This window comes from Cetorhinus maximus, chromosome 12 (assembly GCF_964194155.1).
Source record: "Cetorhinus maximus chromosome 12, sCetMax3.hap1.1, whole genome shotgun sequence".
In the NCBI taxonomy this organism is placed as follows: domain Eukaryota; kingdom Metazoa; phylum Chordata; class Chondrichthyes; order Lamniformes; family Cetorhinidae; genus Cetorhinus; species Cetorhinus maximus.
Window position 1 is genome coordinate 38,684,779 of NC_135890.1, and position 16,536 is coordinate 38,701,314.

The window sequence follows — 16,536 nt, forward strand, 5'->3', positions numbered from 1 at the left end:
AATATACTGCATACCAATCTGTTCAAAATTCACACATGGAAGCATGTACCAGAGCAATATTTCCAGAATGGATAAATCCCAAGTGTCAGCAGGAATAAAGGTAAGCTTAGTTTTAGATCGTGGGAAAAGTGATTTGATTTGTTTCCCGTCTAATAATTAGCCAGTTTTTTTCTGTCTGGTTAGTTGAAATTTAAAGGATCTCTTACTGCACCAGAAATATTTATAGCTCCAGAAATATTTATAACTATGAGTAGGTGTAAACTGCAAATGCCCAAGAGATCCATAAGGTTTACTTGAAAGGGAAATTTTAGCTTTGGTTCTGACAAGACAAGAAAAATACTTAAATCCCTCTGTACCCTGTGGTAGCTCTCATGAATACTAATGAGTACTGTTCAGAAAAGAGTACAATGTGCCCAATTACAGAAAGGTTTGGATGGGAGTCTATAGATCATGAGCCTGACTTGGCTAACAGCACCTAAGCAGATTTCCGAGACGGAAGAGTTCTTTGAGGAAAATCAATGAAGCAGCTCCTGCACTTTAAAATTACTTTACCCAAGTATAATTTAATAAGAACAAAAAGCTAAAAGCTACTGCGAATGCTGGAAATCCAAAACAAAAACAGAATTACCTGGAAAAACTCAGCAGGTGTGGCAGCATTGGTGGAGAAGAAAACAGTTGACGTTTCGAGTCCTCATGACCCTTCGGCAGAACTGAAGTATAGTTAGGAGAGGGGTGAAATATAAGCTGGTCTAAGGTGGGGGGCGGGGGGAGAGAGAAGTTGAGGGTGGGGTGGTTGTGGGGATAAGCAAGCAGTGATAGGAGCAGATAATCAAAAGATGTCACAGACAAAAGGATCAAAGAGGTGTTGAAGGTGGTGATATTATCTAAGAAAAGTGCTAATTAAGAATGGATGGCAGGATACTCAAGGTACAGCTCTAGTGGGGGTGGGGTGGAAAGACTAACAAAGTATTAGTTGTAGATTTAAAAATAATGGAAATAGGTGGGAAAAGAAGAATCTATATAAATTATTGAAAAAAAAAAGGGAGGGGGAAGAAACGGGGTGGGGATGGGGGGAGGGGGAGTTTAAGATCTAAAGTTGTTGAATTCAATATTCAGCCCGGAAGGCTGTAAAGTGCCTAGTCGGAAGATGAGGTGCTGTTTCTCCAGTTTGCGTTGGGCTTCACTGGAACAATGCAGCAAGCCAAGGACAGATATGTGGGCAAGAGAACAGGGTGGAGTGTTAAAATGGCAAGCGACAGGGAGGTTTGGGTCTTTCTTGCGGACACACCGCAGGTGTTCTGCAAAGCGGTCGCCCAGTTTGCGTTTGGTCTCTCCAATGTAGAGGAGACCGCATTGGGAGCACGAATGCAGTAGACTAAGTTAGGGGAAATGCAAGTGAAATGCTGCTTCACTTGAAAGGAGTGTTTGGGCCCTTGGACAGTGAGGAGAGAGGAAGTGAAGGGGCAGGTGTTGCATCTTCTGCGTGGGCATGGGGAGGTGCCATAGGTGGGGGTTGAGGAGTAGGGGGTGATGGAGGAGTGAACCAGGGTGTCCCGGAGGGAACGATCCCTACGGAATGCCGCCGGGGGGGTGAAGGGAATAATCAATCATTTTCAATAATTTATATAGATTCTTCTTTTCCCACCTATTTCCATTATTTTTAAATCTACAACTAATACTTTGCTAGTCTTTCCACCCCACCCCCACTAGAGCTGTACCTTGAGTATCCTGCCATCCATTCTTAATTAGCACTTTTCTTAGATAATATCACCACCTTCAACACCTCTTTGATCCTTTTGTCTGTGACATCTTTTGATTATCTGCTCCTATCACTGCTTGCTTATCCCCACAACCACCTCACCCTCAACTTCTCTCTCCCCCCGCCCCCCACCTTAGACCAGCTTATATTTCACCTCTCTCCTAACTATCCTTCAGTTCTGCCGAAGGGTCATGAGGACTCAAAACGTCAACTGTTTTCTTCTCCACCGATGCTGCCAGACCTGCTGAGTTTTTCCAGGTAATTCTGTTTTTGTTTATAATTTAATAAGCTTACTTAAAATGTTTCAAATGTTAGAAATAATAATTTGCAATGCTTTATTGCACTTATAGGAGGCTGAAATTTTAAAACTGGATAAATACACTCAAGTACTTAGTCTGTATCAGCTTGGGACTTATTAGTTGGATTAGCATCCTCTCTTTCCTAAGTGTACATCTGAAGTAATGAGGACAAGGTAATAAGATATGTTAGGTGATGCCCTTAGTGGAAAAGCCTGGCACGCTCTTAGCCATGTTGATGAGGGGACTACCACTGTAGAGATCAAAAGTAGCCTGTTGTAGCTTACCAGCTTATTTCCTACCTTCGATCAACGTGAAGAAGCACTTGATACTCCTTCGATGGAATGGCTATATGGTGAAGACTCTCTAGGCCAATCCTGCATCTTAATCCTTAATTGTACAATAGAAGGGATTGGCAGCCAGTGCCTTGGAAAAAGCAATCAGTGAGGTGATAAATATGTAAACTAAACTTACAACAATAGTGAGGGAGTGGATGAAAAGGGAATAATATTTAGGCATGGCCGATAAAGTGCAATAGTCTTTTCCAATCCTACATATTTTTGTGTTCCTGTTTTCTGTGAAATAAAGCAATGTATACAATGTGGGGTTCAGAAGCTTGGCTCAAAGTCCAGGATTGCCAAAATAAACTTCAAAAAAAAAAGGCATAAACCTAACTACAGGCCAGTCTAACACCATTGGTGGAAAAACGACCAGAGACCTTCAAGGACAAAATTAATACTCATTTGGAAAAGCATGGCGTTAAAAAGAGACAGCCATCATGAATTTGTTAACAATAAATCATGTCTAACATAATTGAGTTCTTTGATGAAATATCAGAGTGTTGACGAAGGTTGTACTGTAGATGCTGTCTTACATGGACTTTCAAAAGACATTTGATAAAGTACCTCATAACAAACTTGTTTGGTGATTTTGGTTTGTAAGTGGCTAAGAGGTAGGAAGCAGTTTTTCTGACTGGGAGGAAGGATGCCATAGGGTCCCTCAGGAATCAGTATTGGGACCACTGTATTTCTCATTGGATACAAATCACCTGGTCTTGTGTATAGGGAGTACAAATTTACAAAACAAAACTTGGCAACATAATATGAGCATGATAGTAATAGACTGCAGGAGGACATAGATTGGTGAAATGGGGGGAGACATGCAGATAGAATTTAGTGCAGGTATGTGTGAAGTGATGATATAATTTAAATGGTACTATTTTGAGGGTGTATAAGAGAGGGACATGGGTTTGCATATTCAAAAATCTTCAAGGGTTGCAAGATAAGTTGATAAAGTAGTTAAGAAAGCTTATGGGATCTTTGGCTTTGTAAATAGGGTCATTGAATACAAAAACAAAGTCATTCTAACCTTAACTGCCTAGGCCTCAGCTGGATCACTGTGTACATTTCTGTGCAACACACTGTAGAAGAATGGCAAGGCGCTGGGGAGAGGGTACAGTGGCGGTTTACTAAGATTACACTAGGGATAAGGCAGTTCAGTTATGTGGAGAGATTGGAGAAGCTGGGTTTATTCATCTTAAAACAGAGAAGTTAAAGGGAGACCCAATTCAAATTCTGAGGAGTTTTGATGGAGCAAGGAGGGAAAAAGCTATTTTCTCTGGCAATTTTTTGGGCAAAAAGAGGTTAGAGGTTTAAGATAATTGGCAAAAGATCTAAAGGGGGAATTGAGGACAAATTTCTTCAAGAGGTGTGTTAATGTCTGGAATGCATTACCTGAAAGGGTGGTGGATCAGATTCTCTAAAAAACTTTTAAAAGACAATTGGACATGCACTTGAAGTGGGCTAATTTTCAGGATTGTGGGGAATAAGCTGGGGTGTTTGAATAAATTGGACAGCTTTTTCAAAAGAGCTGGTACAGCAAGACTGGCCAAATAAGCATCTTCTGTGCTTTAAGTTTCTATGATTCCAGTAGAGTTCTAAGTTTTCGGACTAGTGGATTTTGACTGCAGCTAGTTGGAGCTAAAAAGGATAGCTTCAGTTTTGGCAGATATTTTTTATTCATTCATGAGAGGTAGGCATCGCTGACAAGGCCTGCATTTACTGCCCATCTTTAATTGCCCTTAAGCAATTGAGAATGGGCTGTCTTCTTAAACCCTTCAGTCTGTGTGATGTGGGTACACGCACAGTGTTGTTTAGGAGGCAGTTCCAAGATTTTGACCCAGCGACAATGAAGAACTAGGGAGATATTTCCAAGTTGGCATGATGTGCAACTTGGAGGGGAACCTGCAGGCAGCTAGTGGTGTTCCACGTGCCTGTTTCCCTTGTTCTTCTAGCCGAAAAACAGCAAGTTATAGAGAATAAGTCCATTAATTGAAGTCAATAATCCACCTAAAAAAAACAATTCTGAATTAGACTTTATGGAAATTATACTTTGATAACTGTAGATGTTTAATTTTGATGGCAGAAAGCTTCCTCCAAGTTACTTATGTTTTCCCTGTTTAAACTGCTCAACAAGTCTTATTCTTGGCTTTGCAATGAAATCCTGTTCAGCAAAATGAAGCGATCTGCAGGCAATTAGCAAACTTTTAGCGTTGAGCAACATAAATAATCTGAAGGCTCTTTCACACTGATGAACTTTAGCAAACAATTCATGGCTTTGCAGTGTACATAGTCAAATTTACTTGCACAACAGAATTACCACACCACTGCTAAGTGGGGAGGAAAAATATCTTCCTATTATTATTCTTTGGAAAAAGGTGGGGGTTCAAGGTAAGTCTTCGCTTCAGCTTTGCTCATTTTGTAGCAAAGTACAGCCCTCTCAGTGACCACAAGCTGTTGGAATCTGATCCATCACCTTTTCAGGTAATGCATTCCAGGTATTAACAAACCTCTATGAAGAAATTTGTCCTCAATTTCCCCTTTAATTCTTTTGCATTTGTGGGATGTCCCTCTGCATAAAATGGTTGCTTCATATACCCATATAAATCGCTTGAGAGACACCTTAACACGATATAAATGCAGAATTTCTCTCTTCCTTAAAAATCTAAAGTTTTGAAAGAGCACGCTCTTCACAGGAAAGAACAATTCATAATTATTGGTCATTTAGTGGGTGTTTGCTGAGTCTTTGCTGGCTTGCATAATTTATATCTATTACATCCTTGCCAAAGTTAATGGATCAAATCCTTCCCTTGCAGTTCGAAGTCAAAGAAATCTTAGCCAAATTACAGGGGCGCATTTTTTTTTTAGTTACATAAAAGGTTGCAAAAATCTTTATTCCTCACCCCCAACCTGGTAACTACCGATCCAGAAGCTATAGAAACAATTCACAACAATCATATCAAGGAGAAGGGAGTACACATTTCAAAATTTAGCTCAATGCAAACTTTTCCAGCACCATTTTATTACAAAGTGGTGTGTTTTTTTTCTTTAAAAGGGTACATATAGCACCTCAGCAAAGTTTGTCAAGCAAGCTAAATTTTGCATTCATAAGCAAAAGGCTCCCATCATGCAAAAGTTAAAACAAACCAACGTTCAACAAGAGAAACGCACTTGCATATTTGTTTAAATTCTAATCTAATATTTTCAGGTTCCAATGTCAGTATTGATTGGTACAAAAACAAACAGGCAGTATTTAATTTCCCTACCAGAAAGGGACAAGCAAATATAAAATATACATTTTCTTAAAACAGCAATAGAAAAAGTGTCATCTATTTTTACAAGTCTTCACATTAATTAAGACATAATTTCACATTAATATAGACCTATTAGCAAACCAATTTCAACCAGATATAGGAAGTCCTCTTTTAACATTGTCCCCTTTAGCATTGTTAGGCTTCAACATCATTAAATTTATGGGGCCTACAATCTCGGTGAGCGTCGCAAGGTCATTTTAGTGTCATTTCCTGAGAGACCCAATTGGCGCCACTTTGGAGCGGCATCTCTTTGGTCCCCAAGTTGTGGCCTCCCGCTCTCCCCCCACCCCCTTCCCTTACCTCAGAGTTGTGGCCTCCCCCTAGTCCCTGACTCACTCCCTCAACTCCCTGACTCACTCCCTCACTGAACCTCCTCCACTCTGACTCACCCTCTTGCCACTTCCCTCCCCTGGACTTGCGTTCCTATTCAATATTCAGGTCAGATCCAAAGACGAAGCTCCGATGTTGTGGAAATGCAAGTCCCAATGGTGCAAAAACGCCAAGCTGGGGCTACTACAATCTATGTTTTTAATAATGACTGTCGAAGCTGCTCCTGCCTCACTGCTCTTCTTCCAAGCCCTTGCACACAGCGAGGGCTCAGGAGAGGGAAGCGGTGAGCGAGAACATAAAAAAAAACTAGGGTAGGCCAGGGAAAGGGTGGCAGCAGAAAGGAAGAGGCTGCAACGTAGAAGGTCAGGGAGGGGGAGAGGCCACAACTTGTCGGGTTGAGGAGTGGGAGAATCTGCAGCGGCCAGGAGGGTCAGGGAAAGGGAGGTTTAAGAAGCAGGATCAGCAGTGAACAGGAAGTACTGTAAGCAGAAAGCTACGGTTTGCTTTTAAAATAAGTTTAAAAATATGAAAGTTATTTCATTTACCAACACAGGAATTTAACAATGTAAAATATTGCAACTTAGAAGGTATAATGTTTAATATTTGTTTTTTTCTGATAAGGAAGGCACTACAGAACCAAACTACAGTTTTAACATTGATTGCCATAGAAATCAATCTTTCACTTAAAGTCGTGATTTTCAGAAAGGCAAACACAACTTTAAGTGAGGACTTCCTGTACTCCAAAACGTGCTTCCGCAAACATGGTTTTTAGTTGCTGAGATGGAGGTCACATTGCACAAGGTGCTGCTGAAATAGGCTGCTCTCTGTGCCACTCCATTGTAACTACCCCATAGTTCAGCATTGTAACATAACGGGTGCAATTCCAGGCCACAGCTGACCCTGCATGTGTCACGTCTATGTTGCAAGTGAATATAGGTAATCTCTGTAGCAGTTGGCACACTGCTGTATTTGCCTCTTGCTAATCCAGACCCTGAGCAGATAGATTCCCATCCCCAAGTACATGCACCAGGGCATACAGAAATTACTCATGGCATCTTCATGAGTGCAGATATGATCAGAAGGCTAAACTATGCAGTAATGCAAACCCTTGCATATCATGTGCCATATTTTTTATCATTCTTTCTTCACGAGGAAGTTGCTGAATCAAGTAGAGATTAGCTGGGGGGTACCCCAAAGATGCACTGGGAAATCCCCACCGAAGTTCCCAGATAAGGATAGCAAACTTTGGATGGTTCCAACTGTTTACCGTAATAGTTACTCAAAAAGAGTTAAAAGAATTAAAACCACTTTAACTTCTGGGTAACTATAGTATTGACCACCCCCACCCTGAGCCCCCCACAGGGCCCATCCAACTCATCTCTAACCCCCCCACAGGACTCCTGCCACCACCTCTAAACACTCCCCCCCACCCCCCCACCCCAGGGACTCCCCAAGTAACTCCCCCATAGGGACAGGATTCCCCATCCCACCCCCCCAATAAGACCCCAGATTGCCCTCCCCTCCCTCCAACTACCCACCAGCCACCACCAATCCCTCTGGCTCCCCCATTGACTACTGTTAGGACGCGGCAGATGGTGTTTGCCAGGTGGATCAAATCCACAAGGGAAACTTGATCATGCCATCACAACGGTTTTGCAATTTGTATTTATTTCAAGATGTGTGCCCTGAATTCTGAAGTAATGAGTCCACCAAGACTTGAGATTTTTTTAAAAACTCAAATTAAAATGTCAACAAAAAAGATTTCAAGCACATATATAGGTCAAAAAATTACTGCTATGATAACTCCTAAAATCCCTAATTAACCTGGCTCCCAGTTACACCCCCTTTAAGGCAACTATCCAAAAATAGATATTTTAGATTTTAACCAGATCCCACAAATTAACACAACACCCTGGACAGTGGAATTCAAAGTGGCTTTCTCCAGCTTCGGTTTCAGTAGACAGCCAGCTTAATGCACAACACTTCACACACTTCTGTTAGGTCTTACAATGCCTTCACCTGACACACAGCCTCATTCTCCTTTATATTCTTATACCCTTCTTAATATGTAAATTCCATTGTTTCCATATGTCTTTGGAACTTTACCTTTCTTATAATAAAAATCTTCACATGTTGATACTATTCTCATTAACCTCTTGGAAATTCAAATCCCCCTCCATCTAAAAATGTAAATTCCCTTTACATCTTACATGCCAAGACCCCAACCACGTTTACTCATTAGCATAGTAAAGATACTTCTACACCTTACTTCTTTTGATAACTTCAACTTGCAATCTGCTTGGCTACAAAATGTAATTAAATCTCACAACAGGCAGAAAAACACAACCCCATTAACCTACTTCACAGTAAACCAGATAAATAACGAAAATTATTATACTCTCATGACACTACCCGCAGTGTATGTGCAGATGATAAATGGCTAAAATCCACAGACCCTGAAAATAGATGCAGGGATTACAATGTGTGATTAACCCAGGACCATCAAATGCAATGCAGTCAATGATGGCAACTTTGTGCTGCCTGGTCATTGCAATGATCTCAGCATCTAGCCACCATTGACCGTGCTATTAATTTGTAGGACACATCAGCAGGGGCCCATATCAGGACAAGCTAACTTCACTAAAGGACAGCTTGCACTTCAAACAGGAGGTGTATGCAGAAGGTGCTGGCATTCGTGCAAGTGACTCTGAACTGGTCTCCAAATTTTTCGAAATGGAGGTCACGGTGGTAGGAGGAGGAGGAGGAGAATATCCTGTAACCGGGCCAGGAGGCTCTTCAGACACATACTCCGAAGACAGTGAGAATTGACAGCCACAGAGGACAACACCAGAAGATAAGCCTCGAGGATCTGGTTGCAGTGTCGCAAGAGGTTCAATGGTCTTGTAAGAGTGATCATGATCAGTGGATGCATCTTCAAATGCCATATGCTGCCAACTGTGCCATCTCCTCAGCCAATGCTCAATTCAGCACATCCCCACCATTCACCCACCAACAATCTCTGTCAATCAAGATTCATTTAGCACTGCTTCAAGTTTCACATTCATATCTTGCAGCTAGTGCACACTGCTAGCTATTCAACCATGAAAGTTACGGCAAACAATTGTACAACACTCATTGATGCACTTCCCTCTCTCTTGCAGGACAAGGTGACACACTAGAGGCAGCAAGGGCTAACTGATGAGGGACGAGGATGCCTGCACGTCCTAACCTATGACGAAGACGACACTGGCTATTATTGGGACAGATAAATGCAATAAAGTATGTTTCATAACATTTCTTTTCATTTCGTAACATTTGTTCTAGTTTTCCTATTATTTTTGAAGATGAACTATGTAGTTCCACAGATGTCAACAGCTCTCTGGCATTTTATCAAGATAGGCTTGGCAGCAAGCACCAACAAGTCATTTTTCCCTAGGCAGGCCTCAATATCCAGTTCAATTCTCTCCTACCACCCACATATTTAAACTTGTCGCCAGATACACTCTGGATGGATCCTGACCAATTTTTCACACTCTAGCCTGTGCAGCAACTATTGCATCTACTATCCTGATTAATATCTGCTCACTCAGTACACACCAAGAATTGAATATGGGATCTTCTGGTCTTCAAAGGAAATGATAATCTGGTTGGTGTAGATGATTTCAAGTTTGGTTCTCATCTCTCTCACTAAGTTCAGAGGATTTATGTGGGCTGAGGAATGGAAGAAAGTGATATTGTCAAGTACTTTCTATGATGGTGCATGTTTAACAATTATAATCGAGATATTTCTTCTCTGAATGTTTAGATTAACCTTTAGGTTTCAGGAAGCCATTACAATCTCATTTGTCTCAGGCCCATGTCATCACAATCATAATAGTGGCATGAAAAGTCATATTCGGAAAGAGGAATATTCAGAGTATGTTTTAAGCCATAAAGCCGTAACATTTAGGTCAGCAATTCTTAGCCTTCAACAAACTACATTTAATTTACATTATTTCAACAAAGAGAACTTAATCTTTATCAAAACCTGCCCAGTTGTAAAAGTAGCTAATAAATTAACTCATAATTCACTCCTTCAGAACTGACACAATGGCCCAGAACTTCCGATCTCTGGATGCTCGCACCCTCCAAGTTACACTACGGGACCCCTTGGAAGTCCTGACACACTGGCTATGTTTGAAGTGCCTGGGAAGTCTGAACTTCCAATGGGCAATTCCCCTGAGTCTGGATTCAGAGTCAGAGATTTCAGGTGGTTCCGACTTAGCAGAACAGTTACCCAAGAAAAGTTGGAAGGATTAAAACCAGATCTAACTCCTGGGTAACTGTACTGCTGATCCCCCCAACCCACCCTAACCCCCTCAACCAATTACACGCCACCCCTACTCTCTCATTCAGTTACACGTCACTCGCCCACCTGCCACCCCTTTCCCCCCTCAGCCACCCGCTTGCCACCCCTTCCTCCACCCCCCAGCCACCCTTACCCCCCTCCAGCCATCCGCCTGCCACCCCTTTCCCCCTCAGCCACCCGCCTGCCATCCCTTCGCCCCCCAGCCCTTTCCCCCCTCAGCCACCCCTAACCACCCACCTGCCACCCGCCAGCCAGCCCTTTCCCCCCTCAGCCAGCCCTTTCCCCCCTCAGCCAGCCCTTTCCCCCCTCAGCCAGCCCTTTCCCCCCTCAGCCAGCCCTTTCCCCCCTCAGCCAGCCCTTTCCCCCCTCAGCCACCCACCCCTGCCACCCCTTTCCCCGTCAGCCACCCACCCCTGCCACCCCTTTCCCCCCTCAGCCACCCATCCCTGCCACCCCTTTCCCCCCCAGCCACCCACCCCTGCCACCCCTTTCCCCCCTCAGCCACCCATCCCTGCCACCCCTTTCCCCCCCAGCCACCCACCCCTGCCACCCCTTTCCTCCCCAGCCACCCGACCGCCACCCCTTCCCCCCCCCCACCTCAGCCACCCGCTTGCCACCCCTTCCCCCCCTCAGCCATCCGCTTGCCACCCCTTCCCCCCCTCAGCCACCCACCTGCCACCCCTTTCCCCCCCAGCCACCCACCTGCTACCCCTTTCCCCCCTCAGCTACCCACCTCTTTCCCCTCATCCATTTACCTTCCCTCCATAGCTTCTCAAAATTACTTTGGGGCATTTAAACACTGCTTATTGGAATATGGCAGCTAGTGCCATAAAAAGGGGCATGGCTTTTACAATGATTCTCTCCATTCCCCGCCCTGAGAATTGCTGCACTGAGTGAGTCTGGAAGAACCCGCCATCAGAAGCTGGGCCCAAAAAAAATCAGAGAAAGGCAAGTAGGTAACTTGATCTCTGATCGGGGTCGGAAACAGGGATTATGACCCAGATCAGGAGTTCTCGGCCAATATATTAAATCCAGTTGAGCACTTTACAAATTAAAATTGGCTTACTGCAAAAAAGCTTTTAAGTCTGAAGCAAAATCTGAACAAGTTTAAATTTGCTTAGGCAGCACAATGAAGATAATTCCAGTTAAGGAGCTAAATTAAATGGAAGCCAAAGATGGGGGAGCACAGAGCTGGCAGAGGATTGTAGGGTTGGAAGAGGTTGCAGAAATTTGGAGGAGCGAGGCTGCGACAGGATTTGAAAATGCAGGCCCACTGCTAGAAGCTGTCAGGCTATAATGCCTCCTAATTGCATATGATACATTCTCTATCTTACCAGCCTTTGATGTGGAGTGAAATTTGTAACCGCCACTTAGCAGTACATAATAATCCTCAACCTGGTTTTATTTCTTAATGGAGAAAGTACCCACGGTAAAGCCAACATTTTGCAACAGAAGGACTGCGACCCTCCATAAGAGACCTCACCCACTTTGTGGAGCCACGTCCTAGCTTTAATGGGGGATGAAGAAGCAGAAAAAAACATTCGTATCTCTCTTCTAAGTTCTTTTACCAATTAGTTTAAATCTATGACCTCTCGTTACCAACCCATTTGCCACTTTGGAACCAATGCTCTGAGAATTAAAACCATTGTGTTCCTAGCACCAGAGATCAGAGACTCTGCTGAGCCCACTCTTCAAGTATCTGACAACATAACCAGAATAGGTAAGCAGACGCCCATTAGTTTGGCTCATCCAGTTCCATGACACTTGATCCAACTATTAGAAAATGCACTAGAGACAAAACAAGTAAATTACGCAAAATAAAAGTTGCTCTGTGGTGTTATGAGAAAAATGCCATTGTAAGTCAATCTGACTATATCTGGAATCAAGTAAGCGAGACAACTAATATAACACCAATCTTTAACAAGGAGCCTAATGACAGCTCAGGGAGACTCCAGGTCAGTAGGTTAATGTCTAAAAGCAATTTGAAAAAGGGAATATTTTAACATCTAGGTGCTACAGCAAGGTGGAGATGGAGTGAATTTATTGGATGGAGGGCTTGCCGAAGAAATTCACTGATTCATAACTTTGTTGAAGAAAGGCAGTGAAAATGTTATGAATGTGTGAATGTGATATTTATCAAAAACAACTTGCTAAAAACTAAAGTACAATAAATGCAATAACAAACTTGCATGTATATTGCATCTTTCACATCCTCTGGATATCACAAGATGATGAATAGTCAATAAATCACCATAGATTGCGGCATACAAGTCAACGTTTGAAGCCTCCAAAATCTTTCCAAAAATGGGGATCAACATATACACCAAGTGCACAATGTGAACCACCAGCATGTGTGGACGCCATGTTAAAATGTGTAAAAAACATAACACTGGTAATTCACATTAATGTAGCATGATTTATTTAATAAATTAATTGTACAAAGATATCTTTAACCACAATTAAAGCATTACCAAGCTGTTAAATTTATTGTGCTTTGACATCCAATGCAAAGTGCTCTTCGAATTCATTGAGTCAACTTTGGCTATAACATCATCATAAGGATCCCACTCTGGATCAGAATCATCCCTCCAGAACAAATCATTTTCTTCTCCATCCATTGAATTGGATAGTCCATATTTTTAGCACGATCTGATGACAGCTTGTGCACTAATAGCATTCCGTGATTTGATAATGAAACCACACAAAACATCAAGTGGGGCAGCATGCATATTTTCATTCTTTGAGTTGGCTTTTTCTCCATTAACCATCCACCTATACCATTCGGTACGAACATGTTCCTTGAATGACTTGTTGAGGCATGCATCCGAAGGTTGAACTACAGACATTAGACCCCTCTCCCTGGTATAACTGCAATGTGGGTGTTATTGCTTTGCACGCACCTCTTGATTTCATCTGCGTGATCAGCACATGTCCCACATTAATAAGCTGCATTCTTTACTGAGGCCTCCGGGACACCTATTCCACACATTCTCAATCCACAACTTCACACCATCCTCATCCATCCAACCACTGTCACAGGCATGTACAGAAACTCTTGCAGGGAACTTGATGTACGGCATGGTTTTACATTTGAAAATTACCACAAGCTTTAATTTCATTCTGTCGGCCATGCAGGCTAGTACCACCATGAATCTTGTCTTCTCATGTCCTGTTGTTTTCACTAGAACTGTTTTCAAACCTTTCTACCATAGATAGGCATATCAAAATTCATGGCCACTTCATCCATATTGCCAATGTGACTGAATGGTTACTCATGTTTTTGCCACTGTCTGAACTGCTGGAAACTGGTAATTTTGGCATTGATGTCTTTTGGTAGTCTCCGCGTGATCTTGGTCTTCGCGAAGCATTAGGCTGTTTTGTTCCGTAAAGCGGCTGCAACAATCAGCTGTTGGTCATCCGCAGTCTTTGCTGGGCTCATGGTTTGATTTGGTGCGCTCAAGTGCATATATATGTATTGCATTTCTGGCGAACTGAAGTTCCGCCGAAGGGCCATGAAGGCTCGAAACGTTAACTGATTTCTTCTCCGCCGATGCTGCCAGACCTGCTGAGTTTTTCCAGGTAATTCTGTTTTTGTTTTGGATTTCCAGCATCCGCAGTAGCTTTTAGCTTTTTGTTTTTATCTTCTCAAGATTAAGCCAGTGGCTGATCCCTGTTCTCACAGTGCATTTGGTCTTGGGATCTTCTTCAGGGCAGATTCCTTCATCCATTCTTGCACCAGTTTTTCACTAACACCAAACTCCCTCGCTGCAGCACTATCATTTGACTCGTTTGCAAATGTTACGACTTTGAGCTTGAAAATTGCTTCGTACTTTGTTCCTTTTGCTGGAGGACTCATTGCTACTTCAGAACTCGCCATGCCATGTACAGTCTGCTCTGTGCAGGCATGTCTTAAAATCTCATGCATCCTCTTTGTAACACTTGCTTGATCGCAAGTGCCAAATCACAGTATAAGTAAAACATGCATTTCTGGGGGGTATAGCATTTCGCAGCTGAAAATTGGGGGGGCAGTTGTGTGGGGGGTGGGGGGGGGGGGGGGTGGTCTGGTGGCATTTATATGCTGAATATATTCAAAAGCATGATTTTGGTGCCCATTAAAAGAGGTTGTCTTATAAGCCGTGATCTATGGCACTTTTGAAATGCACTCAAATGGAGCAACCAAGTTACACATGTCCAGTTAATCTGCTTTAGGTGATGCTGTTTAAAAAGACAGACTTGAAAAAACTTGCCTTTATATAACACTTTTCACAGCCACCAGATATCTCAAAGTGCTTTACAGCTAATTAAGTACTTTTTGAAGCGTAACTAGCCACCATTGTAATGTAGGAGGCTCAGCAGCTAATTTGCACAACCAGCTCCCGCAAACAGCACTGTGACAACGATCAGATAATCTGCTTTTGAGAGTTGATTAAGAGATAAACCTTGGCCAGGTCAGTGGGAATTCAATTCCCCTGCTGGTCTTCAAAATAGAGTTGTGGGTTCTTGACATTTATCTGAGGGGGCAAACGGGGCCTCAGTTTAACGTAGCATGGGAACAGAGTACCTCTGACTGTGCAGCACTGCACTGGAAGATCAGCCTTGATGTTTGTGCTCAAGTCCTAGAGTGGGACTTGAACCCAGAATGTGTGACTCAAGAGTTGAGTGCGCTACCAAGTGAGCCATGGCTGACATGGCTTAAGGGATAAATGTTGACCAGTCTACCAAGAGAATTCCCCTAACTCAATTTCAGATAGCTCCATGGAATCTTTTACATCCACCTTAGACGCACAGAGCCTTGGTTTAATGTCTCATCCAAAACAAGCATCTCACCAAGGCCATTTGCTCCGTGCTACACAAGACATAGAACAGGAGGCAAGTTCCTAAGATAGGCTGGAACGTGACTAGATCAGACAGCAAACATGGTTGGGAATGACAAACATGGTGCTAAAGAGTTGAATTTTGTGCCCAATTACTCTGCAGAAAAACAAGCCACACTTGTTCATAATTCCAAACTTTAGAAGTCAGGTAACCCAGTAACAGAACCATTTGTCCTAGTGAATAATTTGCTTGAGAATTCTTAATGAAACCCCTTAAGAGCTTTGAAAACTTATTTGCTAAAGAACACAAGTGTAATCTCCTTAACCGTATCTCATCACTTAGATTCTTGATACTTAGAATCTTCATTTCTCAGTCCGTACCAACTCAGGGCAACATGATGATTAAACAACCAGGGCTGCAAAAATTACTTCAGATGGAGTCTAACAATTTTTTTTCAGTAACAATACAACGTCCTCTGGATTGTACTCCGTCTTACTTTAATAACATAACTTAGTATCCCGAGTGATGGAAAAATGGACTATAAGGACCCTGCATTGTATTAGGAGTACCAATGCCTTAACTGTATACCAATAACTCTTAACTGGGGAAAACAGTAGTCACTTACTCATTTTTAAAATGTATACTTACAGGGTCCTTTAGCTCTTCGGAATCTCTTATCGAGCATCGAGCAGATTTTCCTGGAATTTCATCACCACATTCATTGTCTGATGCGTTGGGAGATTCTACCAGATCAAGTATTTCATCCCGTTTCTGTCCTCTAAATCTTATTTTGTCCAATCGTTTTAGCATGTTCAACACGGAGCTCTTTTCCTTCACTTTAACATGATGAATGTTGTTCCTGATAAAAAGAAAGCATAACACCTTTACAAAAAAATATTTTGCTCAGAATCTGAGAATCTTTAAGCCATCAGCACATGCTATTTAATCATACTTTATGAACAGGTAGCCAACTCCCACAGAAATTAATAAAAGTATAGATGAACCTGAAAGGATTGAAGATTCCAAGCCAATTCTGCGTCTTAAGACAAAGAGAAAATTATAATTTATCTTCTATTATAGGACATGACACCCACTATACCCATACCTTCACCAATGTACAATTATATAATGTCAACTCCAAAGCAAACCATAAAGTTAGTTATTTTGCTATCACTGCACCACATTCTTATTACAAAGAAATTCTGAGAGCTAACAAACTCAAAAGTCACCCAACTGCTCTCACCGGGACCCAAATGAAAATTGTCATCCTTTTGCAAATAAAATAAAGGTCACAAGTATCACTATAATACCTATATATTTTCAGTTTCAAAGACAA

At 42.3% G+C, this 16,536-nt stretch overlaps 1 protein-coding gene across 2 annotated transcripts in view; it reads right to left on the reverse strand.

Annotated features, from left to right (window-relative positions):
* Positions 1–16,536, reverse strand: part of gramd4a (GRAM domain containing 4a) — a 158,272-nt gene that overhangs the window by 120,223 nt on the left and 21,513 nt on the right. For both annotated transcript variants that reach the window (XM_078553353.1, XM_078553355.1), the window contains exon 2: positions 15,849–16,059. In XM_078553353.1, the coding sequence (XP_078409479.1) occupies positions 15,849–16,059 (211 nt within the window). The remainder of the gene's footprint in view (positions 1–15,848; positions 16,060–16,536) is intronic.